Below are 19277 nucleotides of genomic sequence, written 5' to 3'. Positions count from 1 at the left end.
AGAGTCACAGGGCAGCAGAGAGGGCTCATCCCTGCACAGTTCTTCCAGCGGGGTTTTGCCTGCTTCCAGCAGCTCCCAGAAGGAATGAAAGCTTTTCTCACATCGCTCCCTTCTATTGTAGCAGCCATGGCAGCAGAAGAGTCCTGGAGGAACAGCGGAGTGGTTGGAGTGCAAAACAAACAAGAAATGGAGCAGAGATGCAGACATGCTGGGAGAGCTGGGGGTGTCAGAGCCCTCTCCTGCTGCACACACAGGATGGAAGGTGGAAGGGGTGCAGGCAGAATAAGAGTTTGAGCTGTCACTGGGGCACTGGAGGGGGAGAAAGTGATGTTGGTGACACGCAGGAGACTTTTGTCAGCAGAGGACTGTATGAATGGAAGGGCAGTGCCTGCATTACATTGTGAGCACTTACAGGACTAGGCAATGGCAAGAGGAAACTGTCTCCAGAAAGCCAGGGGGGTTACCTGGTAAAGGCCAGGTTGCCTAACTTTCATGCAGTGCTGTGGTTTTCAAGGAGAAAATTCTTCTCCTGGAGCAGAAAATCTGCATTTCTACTGCAATGGCTCCCAAACACCCTCCTGCAAGGCTCTGCAAGCTGCATCCATGAGGAAGCGTAAAGAAATAGAGGCTGTGAACCCGAAAAAAGCAGCACAGCTCAGTATTTGTGTCTACAATCCACCACAACACGGTGTGCTGATCAAACCTGTCTGCTTTAAGGCTGGCAATTTCACACCACTTCAGCGTGACAGCTAGAAAGCAAAGACCTCGATGGCCCAAATATTTTCCTGCGATTTATTCTGCAAGGCTCTGCGGAAGAAAGAAGCAGGTAAGTCTACAGACTATGGCAGAAGCTGCAGAGAATGCCAGTTGGAGCAGCTTTAGCAATTAGTTCCCCTCCCCAGCAGGTGCTGGGTTTTCTGTCTGCTGATCTGCTCCCAGACAGTGAGCCAAGAGGGTCCCTTCTTTCTGATCTGTGGGAGCTGAGATGCTGCTCTCCAGGCTGTGAAGAACACAGACCTGAATGCTCCAAGCAAAGCCCCCAGAGTAGAGTTCCAGGCTGGGGCTGCAGGGGGAATGAGGCAGGCAGAGCACCATTCCTGGCTGCAGCTCCCATCAGACCTTACCTCCTTGCTCCTGCAAGATTGGAGTTAACAATGTCCATGAGTCAGCCAGACCCTCAGCCTGAATGTCACTAAGGAGCACAGTATTACCTGCTGGTGTTCCTAGGAAGACTTTGTTTCCTCCTTCCACTCCAGGCCCTGACCAGCAAGGAGATGTGACCTCACTCCCACGAAGTCCTAGGCAGAAATGGTGACATCTCTCTTTCCAGCAAAAGTAATAATGAGTAGGAAGGGTGTGAACCAGCAGGAAGCTCTGTGTGGATTCGCATGTGAAGGGAAAGAGCTTCCTGCTGCCCATCCCCAGGCATGTCTCATGGAGAAATGCAGTGGCTGTGCAGTCTAATCGGGGCTGAAATGCTCACAGTTCTCATCTTTTCTAGCTGCAGATGTCCTTGTCTGACCAACACTGCCACATCTAAGTAGCAGTGCCCTGCTCCTGTGGGCCTTTGGTCCTTCCCAGGTTGCCAGGAATTGGCCTCCTGGCATGATTCTGGCACTGCTGGAAGAGCAACAGTGATGTAAGACAGTGCAGCCACTTCTGCAGAGCTGTGGTCTGGCCCACATGAGTGAGATGAAGGCTTGGGTCAGTATATAAAAGTATAGAGCTGAGGCTGCTCTGCTGAGATATGCATCCACAGCTTCCCAGACTGGGAGCAGGGCAGCAGGCTGTGCTGTTGTTGGATGGAGAAACACATTAATGGCCCCAGACCAACAATTACTTCCAAGCAATCCAGCCCTACTGCAGTCAGGCCAAGTGCTCTGGACAAAGGCAGGCACTGCCCAGCCTAACTCTGGACCTCACCTCATCACAGGGCAGTGAGAGGAGCCTGGCAGTGACCTGTGCCAGGGTGGGCTTCAGCCATGATCCCTGGCACACGCCCTCTGTTCTGATTTTGTGGTCGGGGCTCTTGCCCAGGAACAAGTGATTTATGGCTGTTTTGCATGGAGAAGGAAACTTCCCTCCAAACCAGCAGAGGATTTACCATCAGCCTGAGGAGGGAAGGCTGTCAGGAGCCAGGATGGGGATGCACATCAGTGAGTGCACATCAGGCAGGTGTGTGGGGCCCTGTCTCTGTGCTGCCTTGCTTCTGTGAGCAATCCATGGGTGGTGAGAAGACCGGAAGCCCCGAAGTAGCCTTTTCCATCTCTTTCTCTTCCTTTTACACCACAGCAGTGCACAAAAGGACAGAAAAAGGGGGATAAAATCTGAGAGTGAGGAATCTGTCAAGTGGTGAACCAGCAGCTAAACTCTAAAGAGGGAAAGCATCTCACATAGAGCAGAGGTGTGGGCAGTGGGGGTTTCTGATGTGCTGGGGCTCAGTGCTGTGAGAGCCTGCAAGCTGTGCTGCAAGTCCTCTTTATTACATATCATAAAATGGTATTCCAAGAACAATGCCCCGTAGCAGCACAGATATAAATAATGTGCACTGCAATGCAATTGAACCTTGTCCAGAGCCTCTGACCTGGGTGCTGGGAACTGCCTGTGGATGAGCGGCTGCCGCACAGAGCTGAGCTGCAAACCCCATCCGAGTGCACTGCTGAGAGGTGCTGGTGGGGGTGGGGGAGGAAAGGGCCTGAAAGGGGATGAGGACAGTGGGAGGACATCTGCCTGCTCAATGCCTTTATGCTGCCCCCCAGAGCCTCCCCACACACCCAGCCAGGACCTGATATGCTGCTGGGCTCTGGATGTCACTTCTGAATGTCAGATTCAGTTTGTGAACTAAAGTCCCCAGCTGTGTCCCCTCAAGCTCACATGACCTTTAAGGTCTGTAGGATGCTCCCCTGGCCCTTGGCTGCTTTGGTCCCACATCTGACACCAGGCCATGTTTGCACTGCCACTGTCCATCTCTCGGCACCCAACTGTACAGTGATGCAGTTCCTCAGCAATTTCAAACACTGAAACATCTGCTCCAGCACAGAGTAATTAATGACTTTCTGGTTCATCTGTTGAGCAGAAACACTTGGGCTTGCAGCTCTGGTGCAGACTTATTTAAAAGGTTTCTCATCAGGAGTGTTTAGGTTCCCCTAATTGCTGTGTGGCTGACAGAGAGCTCAGGGCACATTGCAGCACTGGAAACACCGTGCACCACACAGGAGCTGCAGGCAATTTGCTCCAGGAAGCTCAAGGCACAGCATCAACTCCCACGTGTGCTCATTGTGCATGGAGGAGAGTCAGGTCTTAGGCAGCACATCACAGTGTAGTGGCAAAGCAGGACTGCAGACCCCAAAGAGCCTAACCAAAAAACAGCACCCAGCACACTGAGGAGCCATTGTGGGATGAGTTTGGGCTTTCCTTTGCTGTGGCCTCTTTTGGTACCTCTGCTAACAGCATCTTTCTGGGTACCCGGGACGCAGCATCCCCAACTCCCTGCTGCTTATGGGGGCAGGGCAGGCAGCAGCTTGGCACCAGCAATGCTGGTAGTGAGAATGTGGACACAGCAGAGGCACATCTCCAGCAAATGAAGGAAATCAGTGCTGGAGAAGTCAGGCCTGAGCGAGAGGCAATGGATTTGGCTTGGGAGAAAACTCAGTGAAAAACAAAGTGGAAGGAAATCTGGCTCACTTTGCTCAGAAGTAACATTATCTGGGGAGATGACAGGGCTGCTAGCAGGACATGCTCGCTGCAAGGCTGGGCTGGAGCAGGCGCAGTGCTGCGAGGTCAGGCTTCTGACCCCGGCTGTAAATCCACGCCGTGCCATTGCGTAAGACCTCTCTGGGCCGTCTGGGAATCTGTTGTATCGTATTGCTGGGCTTTACAGAGATTTAATGCATGCACCAAAGCCTCCAGCGCCCATACATCACTTGGTGGTTAGTGGGAGGCACAGTCAAGATCTGGACAAAGATTGCTGCCAAAGGGTGTGAGGAGAAATGCTTTGGCCCATTAACAAAGCTCCTGCAAAGGAATGCAGATGTGGTGTGAGGATGCTGACAGCCTGGAGAGCCACAGGAGAGGCAAGCTGAGGGCTGGGGGGAGCGGAGGGACTGTAGGAACACCCAGCAGGATTGGTGAGAGGAGGCACCACTGCCTTTGGTGGGAAGAGGGAATTGGCCACCATCAGTTTGCAAATGCCTTTCTTGCCTTTGCCCAGTTTCTTCAGTTGCTGCTTGCTCACAGGATTTCTGTTTCCCATCCTCTATGGGGATGGCCTCCTGTCACTGGGCAGTCCTTGCTATAACTACAGCCAAGTTAAAGCACAGAAGAATTTTGTCAGACCCTGAAACACGCCTCAATCTATCCGGCTGCTGGCTTCAATGCACCCTTCGATCTTCAACAAATCAGATTTAGAACCACAAATGCTCTATGTGATCTTTCACAGTCTGCTCCCCACATCCTGGCACAGATGTCACCACGGGGCTGCATCCCACCAGACCCTTCCTGGGATTCAGTGACAGCAGTAGGAGCAGGGAGGTTTGGGGCTGTGCAGCCCCCCAGTGCAGCAGCTCAGTGTCTGGGGTCAGAGCCACGTCCTCACAGTGTTGGGCTCTGGAGGTGGAGGCAATGTGCTTTACACTCAACTGCTCAGTGCTGATAGGAACGCTTGTTGGGTTGTTTTAAAAGTGTCAGTGAGGATTTTGACAAGTTTATTGATACGTTTTAAATGTGTTAATAAGAATACTCAGATAAAGAGGGGAATGTGTTCATCATTTAATCTCATACACCTACGTCATGCAGCTGAGGAAAAGTGAGAGAGCTGCTCTAGCATCCTGAGCAGATTTGCCTTCCAGCAGCAATGGTTGTATTTGTTTCGCACTTACAGATTTTCTGGACTCATAATGAGCATTGAGAAATGCTGGGAAAGGAGATTCTGAGGAGGTTCACTACACTGATGGCAGAGGAATTGAGCATGGAGTTCACAGCTATGGTGAGGCCACCAGGCCCCCTCCCAGTAGCACAGCTGTGTCTCCTCAGGGCCCATCCTTCCTCCCAAGAGTGAGCCCAGGCTGGTGATGCAGCTCAGCCTGCTGGTTCCTGGGAGCTGAGTGAGAGCAGCAGTGACCTGAAGGTGCTGGGAGTGGTTCCCTAGCAAACAACCTCCAGTCCCGTCACATGTAGGGTCTGGGGCTGCCCTGCCCCACACTGGGGCATCCATGGAGTGGGCAGGAGCACGGGCTGCAATGCCAACTCCCTGTGCAGAGAAAGCAGCTCTCTGCCTCCTCCTCCTCCTCCTTCTCCTCCTCCTCGCCTTCCTCCTCCTCCTCAGCTCCCAGCCTCCCCGGCCAGGCAATGCACAGTGCAGCACATGGCTTTCAGAGAGCACTGACAACGTACAGCACCCCAGTGCTGGTGTGCACTGCTGGGAACTACTGGCAGGAGAGGACCGGTCGCATCTCCACTCTTCTCCTCTGTCTCCCACAGCAGCACGTTCTCAGCGTCAGGAGCCCCACGATGTGGCTGCTCCTCCTCGTGCTGCCTTCGCTGCTCTACGCTGCCACAGGTACGTGGGTGCGGTGCGGCTGCTGCTCGAAGTGGGGAGGGCCGTGGACCGTCTTCTGGGGGGCGGAGGGGGGTTTCAAGGACAGCTGTGTCCCAGGGTTTGGGTGTAGAGCCCGGCGCACTCACGGTGCTGCCTGCAGAGAGCCGAGCCGCGCGGAGGAGGAATGCTGGGTTCGAGGAGTGCTTTCTGTGCGGCTGCTGATGCTGCTCCGTGTCGTGCTCCTGCCCAGACACCCACATATTATAACCCCATAGATAGGTAACCCCAGAGACAACCACAGATTGTGCCTCTGACCCTTAGCTGGGAGAAAGCAAGCACGGAGCAGAGCAGGGGAGGTGCAGGGCAGTGCTAATGCTGCGGTCTGACTGGGGACGGAGTGGTGCACAAAGCCAAAGCCGTACAAAAACCAGGTGCTTTTGTGGGGAGCTGGGAAGGGGTACGCCAAGCACCCAGGCATACTGTGGTATTTCCGTTGAGGCTCATTTGTTGTGCTTTGCTTTTGTCGATGGCAACGCAAACTGTTCCTTCTCTAAAGGCCTGTGGGAGGGGAGGAGAGGGTCGGCCTCTGCCCGGTGCGCAGTTAATTACCGGGGCGGCTCTGACAGCAGCGCTGGGGGCACGGCTCAGCCAGCAGCAGAGCTGGGTCTCAGCCCCGGTGGGATGCTGTGATGCTCAGCATGGGGTGGCCGCATCCTGTGCAGCACCAGCAGCAATGGGCTCTCCTTGCAGATAGAGGTTATGTAGATGTAAGTCAAGCTGCTTTGCTGCGTGGGTTAGCTCCTAGAGTATTTACCTTCTGGATTTCCAGAATTTCAATACATTTCAGTACATTTCCGAGTGCAAGGAAGGCAGAGCAGGACTTTGGTTTGGTTTTGGAATGAGTGGGCTCCCCAGTGGAAAGTTCTCACCCTGTGCCTCTGGTACTCACGCTGCAGCCTCACAGAGCTGCGTGCAGACCCTGGGATGCAGCTGCACGATGAGGAAGAATGTGGTGTGTGTGGACTGGGGCTGAGCAATTGGCCTCAGCTGTGGGGCTGCCTCTCTTTGGCTTTGCACTCTATTTTGGTCACAGCCGTTTTATGGGGCTGCGTGGGCTGCGTTTACAGGCCTGTGTGGCCCTGCAGGGATGCAGCAAATGCCAAGATCAGCCCCAGCTAAATTTGGCCACTTTCTCTCATGGCTGGCTTTTCCCAGAGTTGGGCAGGGGGTGCACAAATGGTGCCTGTTGTTCTTTGTCCATTTGTTTCACCTCTTGCCCATCTCTCCCCGTTTGCCTGATTTCTCCCTCACACAGTAACTGGTTCCTCCAGCCCCAGGTTGGTTAGTGCAGAACAGAACCCAGGGCTGGGGAGCATCAGTTCCACTGCGACCTTCAGCTTCCTTCAAAAACAGCATCTGCCTCTGTTTATGTGTGTAAATATATATGTGGATAAACTCCTCTCTCTCGGTATTTACATAGCTCCGTATGCAAACACTCTCCGCAGTAGGGACTGTGAGGTCCTTCAGCCATGTCTCTGTCCTGTCAGGTCCTGTTTTGTGCCAGGTCAACACAGGAGCAGCTCCTGCACTTCACCATGGCCAGTGAGGCTGCAACCCGCTGTGGGATACTGCTGTCCCCCTCTTAGGACTTAGGTGGTGAAGGCTCAGTGTTTGCTGATGAGTGTGTGTGCACAAGTGAGACAAAGTGCTTTTAATTATAGCATGCCCCATTAGCCATTAATAGGCTGACAGCTGAAGGAAATGTTGAGTGACAGGCTGGGCCCCGCATGCAGCCCTGCTCCCTCCTGGTGCCTGCCTGCTGCCACTTCCCAGCGCCTGATCAAAGCAGGTGTGGAAACGTTTAGCTGGATCTGAGGCATGCCTCTGCCAGGGATAATTGCAGGATGCTAATGAACGGGGCCCTGGAGCTGGGTACCTCGATGGCTTTTACAGAAGGGGCTAGGCAGAAAGGAAGCCTGAGGCAGCCGTGCACTGTGGTGGGACAGAGGGCTGGGATAAGGCATTGGGAGAATGTCTGTCCATGGAGGGATGTCTGCCTGTGGGAGAGTGTCTGCTGTGGGCATCAGGGAAACCCAGAGGGAGAAGCGCCTTTGCTGAGGGTTGGAAGGCGGCACAGGGACCAGTGGGTGCATGGCAGGATGTAGACCCCCCAAATACTGAGCATCTCCTCTTCCCTCTGCAGACCCTCTTCTGACTCCCTCCAGGGATGTGTACGTGTGTCCCCTGGGGCAGTTTCCCTGTGGCAACCTCTCTGTCTGCCTGCCCCAGGCACTGCACTGCAATGGGGTGGACGACTGCGACAACGGTGCTGATGAGGAGAACTGTGGTAATTAGCAAAACCCTAGGAAGCTGGGAAGTCCTTGGGCTGGAAATGCCAAGAGCTGGGACCATGAGGGCATTAGGGCAGAACTGCAGCCTCTCCTGGGAGCAATAGCAATGGCAAGAATCATGGACAGTGGTGTCCTGATTCTGGCACTGTAATACATGCCAACATAACAGATCCCGTCTGGGACCCTCCTGGTGCAGGAGACCCATTCTGTTGCAGTCCTTGGGGTTGTGTGGGCTGTGTGCAGAGGCAGAGGAATGGGGGGTTCTGTGCCAATTGCTGGAGCACATGGCTGCAGCAGATGTAAGGAAACAAAGTGAATTTCCTTCTTTGCATGATATGCTGTGCCTTTTCTCAGGGTTGCTGGGGAGCAAAGCATAAAAGAGCCAGAGACTGGGCTAACATGCCTGCTGGGAGCTGTGGATGCAGTGCCTGGCTCAGGACAGGCTTGATGGGGTGGGAGAAAGAATGGAAGGAAAAGTTTACTGGGGTTGCATTTGGAGGTACATAGCATGGTAGGATGAAGCTCACTCTGACCCACACAGCCAGCTTGTGGCTGGAGCCAGCTTGCTGTCTTCTTCCTTTCCCACACCCTACCTGGGGCTGTGGGATTCTACTCCCATCATACAGAGCTGCCGGGCACTGTGGGAGGCAACCATGCCTGACAGCCCTCCTGCCCACAGTGGACACCACAGGCTGGCTGGGGGTGCTGGGCGACATGCTGGCTGGGAACAGTGGAACAGAGGACGAGGTGGACACATGCTGTAAGCCACCTTTGGAACTGCCATCCCTTCCCCACCACATGGTCACCCCCATTGCCCTCTCAGCATATCCCCTCTGGTCCTGCAGTGCTGGAGATGTTCCCAAAGCAGTGCCGATGCTGGGGAAGGGCCATGGACTGCACTGCACAGAACCTCAGCTCTGTGCCCTGGATGTCCCCCAATGTGACACAGCTGTGAGTACCACAGGGTTCCCCCCCATCCCAACACCACTGAGCCCCCAGTGCCTCTCACGTATGTGAAGTGAGAGCAGGGAAGGGAGAAGAGTATAGAAATCCTCACCCGGAGAACAATGAGCAGGACTGTGTTAATGAGCAGAAGCTGCCTTGCAACGCACTTGTATTTCAGGGGAAAGAGAGAGTCAGGGCTCCCTTGTCCTCCTGTGACTGAGGCTCTGAATTTGATTTCTTTAGTATTTTTATCACTGGGTCTACTTTTTGTTCTTTTTTGTTGTTGTTGTTGTTGTGGTTTTTCTTTTTCTCTCACTTTCCTGGTAGGGACCTAAAGAGAAATAAAATCCGCGTTCTGCTGGACAACCAGTTCACCAGGTTCTGGAGCCTGAGGAAGCTGTGAGTACTGCCTGCTCTGTCCCATGGGGTTGCACAGAGGAGGGAAGTAGCTTGGCTCTGCTCTGCTCTACTCTTCAGCTCCATCGTTTGCTCCCTCTGCTTTGGAGCTCTGGGTCTCCATCAGACATGGGGCACATCCCTCTTTCCCAGGGACCTGCAGAATCCCTTAAGAAGCAATTCTCTTTCAATCTGCTTTCTGTTCTGTATTATTATTATTATTATTATTTAACAGATTCTTGCAAAACAACAAGATCAGTGTGATCTCACTCAAGGCATTTGCTGGACTTTCTCAGCTTAGGATGCTGTAAGTAAGAGCAGCCTCATGATGAGGCCCGGGGGAGTGGGGTCGTGGGATGTAGAGCTCCTCACGCACAGCACAGCTGCTCCTGCAGGAATTGTACCGAGCTGCTGTAAGCTGGAGTGGAGGGGGGGGGAGAGAAAGATGAACAGAGCTGAGGCACCTCTAGCTCTAACTATGCCCTCCTCAGCCCATTATTCTCTGAGCAGGGCCCTGTGCTGGCAAAGTGACCAGGGATTGTCCCAGGCATAGGCAGTGGGGGGCCCGTGAGCTGCCCCACCAAGACAAGAGGAAAATGCTTCTCCTGCTCTGTCTGCAGGTTCCTCAGCCACAACAGGATCTCCCGGCTGCTGCCCCGCACATTTGAGGACTTGAACCGCCTTGAGTGGCTGTAAGCTCCCCTCTGCTCCAGGCTTCCTCGTGTGCATTGTGACTCCGTTTCCTTGGGGGTGGCACTGACCAGAGCAGGGGCTGCCCAAAGCCCTGAGAGTGATATGGGGTGGAGCAGAGATGCTGAGCTTGTGGCTCTGTAGTGGGAGCCAAGCAGTTCTCTCTTGTAGAGAAGAATCTGCTCCTGCTGGACTGCAGAGGGCAGTGGGTATAGAGCATGCACAGTGCTGGGCATGGTGCAGGGCACCCTCAGCACCAGAGCTCGGTGTGAGACCTTCCCTATGTGCTGTTGGTTCCGTCTCCAACCCCCACAAAGTTCTTAAACAAAAAGGACAGCCCATGTCATTCTGTCCTGTTTGCTTTCTTAGACTGCATTTGGTCAGAGCTGGGTTGCAGAGGCTGCTTTGCAGGGTGCCCCCCACAGCACGCAGTGCTGCTCCCAGCTTCCCTCCCGATGTGTCACAGGACCAGCTCAGCCGTCCCTTAAATCAAAGAGGGAAGCAGAACAACGAGCAGCTCATGCAGGGTGGTCTGTGGAGCACACAAACCAGAGGACTTCAGAGAAGTCAGGCACAGCCCTGAATTCCCTGAAGGGTGTTTAATTTATCATTGTTTCACAGCAGAAGAGAGGAAAAATCCAGCAGAGCCTGACTGTGAGGGAATCCAGGCTCTGCAGCTGGATCTAACTCTTTAGCTGGGCCAAGAGCTAAGAGGAGGGGATGGGATGTGGGGTAGCCCCCAGCCCAGGGATGGGGCCATGGGATAGGCTCCCAGCACCGCACTCTGAGCTGCCAGAGTCCCTTCCCTGCTTTCACCTTTCTTTCCTCCCACCCCCAGGATACTGGACAACAACAGGATTGCCCAGATTGCCCCTGCCACATTCTCAGGGCTGAGGTCGCTGTACTTCCTGTGAGTCCTGGAGAGCCCTTGTGGGTTACCTCAGTACCTCCTGCACCCCTTGACCATGCCCTGGCTCTGGGCTTTCTGGGATGCCCACCTCCTGCACTGCCAGAAGCTGCTGGGGGCAGCGTGGTGCTGCAAGTGGAACCCCAGCCTTGGCCAGCCATTTTCTCTTGTGCTGCGTTGTTTGTACACCAGACAGGCTCAAGCCAAGCACTGCTTATGAGGCCCACTTCCAAGAGGGAAGAACAGGATAACTGTCATGTTGTGGCTGCCATAAAAGTAATCTTGAAGTCACTTAAACATGATTGCAACACCTTCTGCACCTCCGCAGTCCACTGTGCAGATCAGGAACTCTGGCAGCAGCCTGGAGTCAGTGTTAGGGGAGAAGTTTTGGCTGTCAGAGTGGAAAAAAAAGTGCATGAATGAGCACACATGCATGTATGTATGCTCACATATAACTGGCTGCTTTAAACTGTAATCCTTGAACATGCAGCTGCAAGGGAAGAGCCACAGCTACAGCTGCTGCTGTGAGCTTGCACCATCTCTACTGGAGATGTAAGGGCTGGAGGTGGTTGTAAAAGACCAAAAGATGGGATGTGGATGTATGGTGCTGAGGTGGCTGGGAGCCACCAGAGATCCTGGGGGTCTGGTGCAGAGTGACTGGGACAGCAATCACTGCAGATGTGGAGATGGCTGGGCTACAGGGCTGGTGCAGGGTTCTGGGCAGGAGGTTCTGTGCCCCCAGAGCTCTGCAATGCCCAGTTGGCACCTGGTGTCCTGGACCTGTCCCAGATCTGTTCCCAAGGCTGTGTGTTCCCACGTTGCAGGCAGTGGAGCAGCTCAGTGACGCAGCGTGTTTATCCTTCTGCCTTTTTTTAACGAATGAAACAAACTAATAAACTGCGGTCACAAAAAGTGCACTAAGAAACACTGCACGCAGGCATGTGCAAAAGGGCTGAGAAAAATGCCAGAAGGATTCCAAGCTATAAATCCACATTTACTGCCCGTCACACTCGGCTTGTTCACTGCTGGCTTTGGGCACATTTCTCCCTGGGATGCACTAATTCACTCACTGGCTGTGACCCTTACCTTTATCCTTACATCACAAGGAAGGTCAGCAAAGCTCTGCACTGCAATTAAGCTGCATGCACCAGGTGTTTGCCTGAACTGCTTCATGCTGCAGTTCTGGGGTGCAAGGCTCCATCAGTCAGGGAGGTGCTGCCAGCTCATCTGGGTACTGCTGTGAGCAGCCTTGCAGTGTGGCCATGCACAAGCAGAAAGTCTTAATGGAGTCCTATGTGGTCCTGTGTTAGCAGCAGGCTGCATCCTATGTGGGTGGGCTGCACTGCAACTTCACTTGTCCCTGCTGCCTCTCCCCAGGTACATGCTGAACAACTCCCTGGCCAAGATACCTGATGGTTCCCTGTGCACGGAGACACCAAAGCTGAGCTGGCTGTGAGTACCTGGCTGGGGCAGCCAGGGTCTGGGTATTTCTCCTAGGGGCACTGGAATGAGGCTGGGGAAGCAGCAGTGTGATTGCATTCCCTGCAGGGAGCTGGAAGGAAATAGGATCCGGGCGGTGCGTGGGGGCATCTTCCAGCAGTGCCGTGAGCTCACTGTGCTGTGAGTACTTTAGGGATCCCCCTTCCCCCTGGGGGTGCATGGAGGTGGGAGATGGGCAGCAGTCAGCTGGGACCCCCCCTCTGTTCCAGGCTGTGTACCAGGTGAATGGTTCCACTCTGCTTTTGTTAACAGCATTAGTAGTGCAGTCAGCTTTGTGGACTTGGCCAACAGTGCTCCCCAGAGCCTTTTGCAGGGCTGGGTACTCAGTGGGGCAGGGAGCTGCAGGCAGGGGCTGTTGTGATCCATGGGGTCAGAGGCAGGGCACTGCATGGAAAATGTTTCTTGTGGTGCATGAGCAACAGGGCCTGCAGCCCTGAGCCTCCCGCTGGCATCCAAAGCCCCTAAAAATATCCCTGAGGAGCACATAAAGCTCACACACTGGCTCCGTATGTCAGACAGCAACAAGCTCTGTTTAGTCCCCTCCTGCCTGAGGCTGAGCAATGCTCCAGGCTCTCACACAGGTGCCACCCCAGCACTGATGAAGGCAAAGAATTCACCTTTGCCCCAGACCACCCCCTCCTTCTGGGTAGAGCTTTGCACAATGCTCTCGGCTCCCTTTGAGCTCCCACATGCTGCCTGCTTTCTGGTCCTGCTGTCACCATTCTCTGAAGAGGGGAAAAGCAGCTGCCTCACGGGCAAGAGAAGATGTAGGTGCAATTGAAGTCCCCGTGCATTTTGTTCAGTCGTTGGGGACAGGTCTGGGCACTCCCTGAACACCTCTTCCACATCCATGAGGGAGGTGATAGCAATAGGACAAGGGGCAATAGTTTTAATCTCAAGGAGGGAAGGTCTAGATTAGATGTCAGGGGGAAATTCTTCACAGAAGTGATGAGGTGCTGAAACCAGGATGCCCAGGGAGGCTGTGAATGCCCCAGTTCTGGGGGTGTTCAGACCAGGTAAGATGGAGCCCACCCCAAGTAATTCTATGATCCATAACTGTGAGGATGAGCACTTGGAAAGTTCTTCTGTGTCTCCCAAGACAAAGAGATCTGACTGTAATGCAGCCCTCCATAGAGAAGCCCAGACAAGCATTTAATCCCCTAGGTGCACACACCTGAGTTATTTCCCCAGTGAGAGCTTCCAATAGCAAACAGATTCCTGAAAGCCTTCTTTACTCTGACTTTATCTTCACCCATCTCCCCAGGGGGGCCCAGCAGAGCCAGATGCCCCAGAAGCACCTTGAGTGCTCACAGCCAGCCCTGTGCTGGAGTGCGGTACTGCTGCATCTGTTCTCTCTTTCTGGCTCAGGATTCTGCGTAGGAACAGACTCCGATGGATCCAGAGTGGGGCGTTCTCAGGCCTGAGCAGGCTGGTAGAGCTGTGAGTGCATGGCCATTGTGCCCCCGAGCACTGGGCTGGGGCCCTCACTCATGTGGTTGTCCCACTGCCTCCCTCAATACTTCTCTGCACCACATAGTGACCTTTCCCTCAATGGGTTGGATGAGCTCCCACCATCTCTGTTCCACGGCCTGGCTGCCCTGCAGCAGCTGTGAGTATGGAACACTGCTCCCCTGCATCAGGGCTGTGTGCTGCCCTGGGGTGGGGAGCCCTGTGGAAGAGCCAGGAACATGGCCCCTTACCCTCACTTCCAGCTCCTTTGAGCACATCCATGGGGAAGAACAGCAGCACCTTGTTTCCTTCCAGGAACATCTCCTACAATCCCCTGATAGAGGTCTGCCCCAGCCAGTTTGAGAGCCTGCCCCAGCTGCTGTCCCTGTGAGTCCCACAATGCCCCAACCCTGCAGTGCCACTGTGGCCCCGCACTCAGTGGCAGCGCCCAGCCCTGCTGCCTTCATCCCGCAGGAGTCTGGAGGGGCTGGAGATCCCCAACATCCACAACGTGACCTTCCGTGGGCTGGCCAACCTTTCCCATATGTGAGTGTGAAAGGAAGGGGCATCCCACACCAAGAAGCCCCCCTGGAGCAAAGGGGGTGGCACTGCAGAGGAGTGCATGTTGTGTGAGGGTGCTGTGCAGCCCCAGGCACAGGTGTGAAGGGTGGGCTCTGCTGGCTGAGGTGGGCACTGGGAGCCAGGGTTAAGCAATCCCATTCCAGGTCTTTTGCTTAGGCCCAAGATAACGGCCTGAGAACAGCAGAGATATGCAGGCAAGATGGGCATGGTGAAAATGCAGCCGAGGAGGCAGCTGTGAGTGCTTTGCAAGGAGAAAACAAGAAATCATTGATTTTTCTGCAGATGCACATTTTAGAGTACCTGTAATGAAAGACAACTGTACACCTTCCTTCCTGTAATTGGTCAGTTTGGACTGCAGATGTGGTACATTTTCTACCTGACTGGCTAATAAGCAATCATTTCTCTCCTTTTATCTATAATTAAGCAGAAATGAGCCTTGCGTGGCAGTTTTGTAGTCATTTTCTAATGTAGAGTTTTGCTAAGCTTATATGGAATTGCCTTTTATAAGGCTTGAAAAGATTAATCTGAAATAACATGCAGGGGAAAAAATCTGAATCCCTGCTAATGGAGGCTGAGAGACTCAAAAAAGGGATTGATTTTTAGAATGTTGGTGAGAATCACAGGCTGAAGGGAAGCACTCCGTATTTATAGCCAGCAGTGTAGAACAAGCACAGGTTTAAGTGTGTGGCACTTGATCCAGGAAAGCACCGGGGTGCCTCCAGGCTGTTTTGTGAAGGATACAGGCTTCTTTAGCATCCAAAGCAAATTGTGGTGACTGTGCAAACCACAAACCCTCTTGTGCTCTGCAAGTCCCTCTCCTGTCCCAGTTGCAGCTGCAGAAGAGTGTTCCCAGGTGCTGCTGTCCTCCAGTGGAGGTCCTGAGGCTTTTGGCTGCAGTGTGAGGGTCCTGCTGGCTCTTTTCCACCTAGATGGGGAGTAGCATCCCAGCAGGGCAGGGCTGGGAGCAGGATGGCTGTGCAACAGCCATGGCAGCAGCCAGCACCTTCCCCCTGCAGCTACTTCAAGAAGTTCCAGTACTGCAGTTCCGCGCCCCATGTGCGCAGCTGCAAACCCAACACCGACGGCATCTCCTCCTTCGAGCATCTCCTGGCCAACATCATCCTACGTGTCTTCGTCTGGGTCATTGCCTGCATCACCTGCCTGGGCAACATCTGTGTCATCTGCATGCGGTCCTGCGTGGTCACGGAGAGCAGCGCACACACCATGGCCATCAAATCCCTGTGCTGTGAGCTGGGAGGGGCCAGGGGGCGCAGGGACACTGATGCAGTGGGTGGTGCTGAGCATGGTGCCTCCTTCTCACGATGCTTTGCCTCCCTGCAGGTGCAGATGGCCTGATGGGCATCTATCTTTTTGTCATTGGTGCCTTTGACCTGAAGTACTCGGGAGAATACAACAGGCATGCACAGGGCTGGATGGCCAGCATGCCATGCCAGCTGGTGGGCAGCCTGGCCATGCTATCCTCTGAGGTGTCTGTGCTGCTCCTCACCTACATGACCCTGGAGAAATACTTCTCCATTGTGTTCCCCTTCAGCTACCGCAGAGCCGGCAGGAAGCAGACTGCCACGGTGCTGGCTGCCATCTGGCTGCTGGGCCTCTCGCTCAGCATCGTGCCGCTGTGCTGCAGGGAGTCCTTTGGCAACTACTATGGGAGGAATGGGGTGTGCTTCCCTCTGCAGTCTGAGCTGGGTGAGCGGCCCAGTGCCAGGGACTTCTCCACCACCATCTACCTGGGTGAGGCCCTGGGCAGGGATGGGGATGGGGTGTGGAGCACGGGGTCAGGGTAAGTTGAGGCTGCAGTGATGTCTCCACTCTTCTCACTGCTGGAAGTGGGCACAGCTCTGCTTTGCCTTGGCTCCATAGGACATTCTCAGAGCAAGGTTTCTCCCTCTCTCCAGGCTTGAACCTCGCAGCTTTCATCACCATTGTCTTTGCCTACACCGGCATGTTCTACTCTATCCGCATCACCACTTGCAGAACAGCAGAGAGCAGTGTCTGCCCCCGGGATGTGGCCATCGCCAAACGCTTCTTCTTCATTGTCTTCACTGATGCTCTCTGCTGGATCCCCATCTTCCTGCTCAAGCTGCTCTCTCTGCTGCAGGTGGAAATCCCAGGTGATGTCTTGCAGCAAGCCTGCTGCTGCCCACCTCTATCCCCAGCTATGGGCCTCTTGGGGTGGGTGCTGCCAACTCCCCCACCCAAATGTGGGCTGTGAGGGGAAGGGGGGGAGCGTCACTCATCCCTGGGTGGGTCCTGGCAGAGGACAGCAGTCATGAACCCCTGTAGCTGTGCCCCTGCAGGTGGCTTTGCCCCATTTTGCTGCATGCATGGGGTGTTCCCCCCTGGGGGAGGCTGGCTGCCTGATGGCATTTCCTGGTTGGAGCAGGCACCATCACATCCTGGGTGGTCATCTTCATCCTGCCCATCAACAGTGCACTCAACCCCATCCTCTACACCATCACCACGGCTCCTTTCCAGGAGAAGGTGAAGGGCTGCCTGCACACCCGGCGCTCAGAGCTGAGCTCCCGGCAGAGCTTCATGCTGGTGGTGCTATAGGCAGGCAGACTCCACCTGGCACCACCAGCAGGCCCTGGCACACCGGGCACTGCCTGCACAGCTCAGCTCTGGGGGCATCTTCACAGTTGCTCTCAGGTTCATCTGCATTCTGTGACCTAGAGATGCAACCAGATGGCTCCAACCACCGCACCCACAGCACCACATCACCGCACTGCTCAGCTCTGCACAGGGACATCAGCCCACAGCACCCACTCACCACCAGATTTCCTGCATCAGCCAGCAGCTATCGTTAGTACTTTATTAATTAACACGGATAGGAAGAAATCCAAGTCAAACAATCTGTTGCGTTGCATATTTTACAAAACGAGAAACAGCCCCTTAAATACAAAATACACATCTTTTAAGTGAGCATCACCTGGTGCTGAGCTCTACCGCTGCAGTTATATATTAATATTCCAACTGTACAAGTATTTATATAGAAAAAAAAAAAAAGAAATGTTTAAAAAAATAATAGGAGGAAAAAATCACTCCTTCAAGAAGTTACTTTTATATATATATATATATATATATAAAATACATATATAAAAACAGAATACAGGCTGGGTTTGTTTGTTTCTTTGTTTGTTTTTAACCAAAAGAGAGACAGCCATGATTTGTTATGGCAAAACCAGCACTGGGCATTGCTCCTGCCCATGGGTCGTGTTGCCTTCCAGTTGGAACGATGTCAAGTAACTTGGGTCCCTGCTTAAAGGAGAAACCAGGTCAGTTCTGGGCACTGCAGGAAAGGGGAAGGGCTGGCAGGGGGAGCCAAGCTGGTTGCAGGGTGTGCTGTGGCCGCTCCGCACACCTGTGGGGCACAAGCTCTGCTGCCTGCAGTTGCCCAGAGAGATGCAAATCCACCTCCACCATGCTCAGGAGGTGTACTCAGCCTGGCCTTTGCAGTTGGGTTATCACTATTTGCTTGCTTTAGTGGAAGCAGATGCTGTATGTTCAGCACCCCACTGGTGGGAATGCTGTGCCCCTCATCCCTCTTTAGTTGGGGTGCACTGAGACCCTCCAGCTGTCACAAGGAACTATGAGCTGCAGTGCTGGGCACATCCCTCTTCCCTGCTTCCCATCTCCTTGCACCACTGCCCCAGCCCCCTTGTATTGCTGCCCCTTCATTAGCTTCTCTGTGGCTGTTCTGGGTTTCTAGCCTTGTCCACCCCCCTCCAACTGCTTGACACTGGCATGGAAGGATGGCACCTGGCTTGGCAGCATGTCCATCCAGCCCCCACTGAAACACAGTGTAGAGGGGAGCCTTTCAGTTGAATAAAACCAAGGCATTGGATCAGACAGCTTTTTCCTTTGTCTCCTATGAAATTTAGCACCAAAGGTAATAGCAGTAGATTCCTTCCACCACTTGACAATGGCTGTCAGTAATAAATACCTATAGATACCTACATGTAGTCCCCTCCTCCAGTAAGAGCATCTTTCAACAAACATGTTCCCAGCCCAGCTTCCTGCCTGTCCCCACACTGGGTGACACTGCACATGCACACTTCTCCCCTCGCCACCCAGTCCTCACCTCCTCACACAGCACTGTGACCTCTGGCCTTGGCTCCACCCTTCCCCTTCAGCTCTCACACCTCTGCTGCCTCCTTCTTCACTCCATACACTCTCATGGAGCAGCTCCTGGTCCAGCTCACCCTGGACCATTGGGCATCACCCCAAAGCCCCCTCTTTCCTTTCCACAGGCAAGCAAGATGCTGTTTGTCCATCTCTCCTGCAGAGCCCCTGGGGTCACAGCTCCACCACTGCAGGCAGTCAGCCCTGTAGCACACATGGAACAGGACAGATGAGCAGCAGTAGGCATGGGGGATCCAGCTGCCCCTGTTCCTCTAAGGGCTGGTGGCAAATGGTCCTGCAGTGGGAACAGAGAAGGGCTTTGCACAGCTGGGGCAGCCCATGGCTCTCTGTTGGGGGTAGGGGGAGGGGCAGGCCCAGGTTAAAAGGAAGCATATAAATATGTGCCCATCCTAGTGGCTGGTTGGCTTCTCACTCCCCTCTGAGTGTCCCAGCCCCATTGGCTGCAAGTTCATGGTCTGACAGGATGCAGCATCTTCCCAGTTCCTCAAATCTTGGTCTCAGGGCCATTGGGACTCAGTGCTGGGAAAGAATCTCGGATCTTCACCAGCTCCATGGCACAGAGGTGACCAAACACTTTGTTGTACCACTCCGGTGATCGGCCCCTGGGAAAGGGAGCAAGGCAGGGCAATGGGTAAGCAGGCAGGGCAGGCCACGAGCAGCACCTTGTTGCTTGCTAGCCATGATGGCCTAGGATGAACAAGGACTATATGGCAGCAAAAGGAGCGTGTCCTTCCCCCTCATCACTACAGGCACACAG

The 19277-nt window shown here is 54.0% G+C and overlaps 2 protein-coding genes across 9 annotated transcripts in view; one reads left to right on the top strand and one right to left on the bottom strand.

Moving 5' to 3' along the window:
* The first annotated feature begins 5249 nt into the window (after nt 1-5249).
* LOC107312514 (relaxin receptor 1-like) lies at nt 5250-17402 on the top strand. Of its 2 annotated transcripts, XM_015860018.3 has the most exons (18): nt 5250-5557; nt 7740-7883; nt 8567-8647; nt 8733-8838; nt 9160-9231; nt 9464-9535; nt 9849-9920; nt 10757-10828; nt 12203-12277; nt 12374-12445; nt 13694-13765; nt 13863-13934; nt 14090-14161; nt 14249-14320; nt 15373-15602; nt 15698-16108; nt 16273-16488; nt 16761-17402. In XM_015860018.3, exons 1-18 carry the CDS (start codon nt 5347-5349, stop codon nt 16928-16930), a joined length of 2292 nt encoding a protein of 763 aa, XP_015715504.2. In that variant the 5' UTR covers nt 5250-5346; the 3' UTR covers nt 16931-17402. The 2 variants fall into 2 exon arrangements, with proteins under 2 accessions (XP_015715504.2, XP_085400534.1); XM_085544408.1 differs by lacking the exon at nt 10757-10828 and having other exon boundaries at nt 5270-5557.
* Nucleotides 17176-19277, bottom strand: part of STARD8 (StAR related lipid transfer domain containing 8) — a 40360-nt gene continuing 38258 nt past the window's right edge. For all 7 annotated transcript variants that reach the window (XM_015860009.3, XM_015860011.3, XM_015860012.3 and 4 more), the window contains one exon: nt 17176-19122. In XM_015860009.3, the coding sequence (XP_015715495.2) occupies nt 19005-19122 (118 nt within the window). In that variant the 3' untranslated portion in view covers nt 17176-19004. The remainder of the gene's footprint in view (nt 19123-19277) is intronic.

This window comes from Coturnix japonica, chromosome 4, assembly GCF_054131305.1.
Source record: "Coturnix japonica strain WE chromosome 4, WE-NBRP24, whole genome shotgun sequence".
NCBI lineage: Eukaryota > Metazoa > Chordata > Aves > Galliformes > Phasianidae > Coturnix > Coturnix japonica.
Note: the sequence above shows the minus strand (reverse complement) of the source record. Positions and strands in the feature narration are given on the sequence as shown.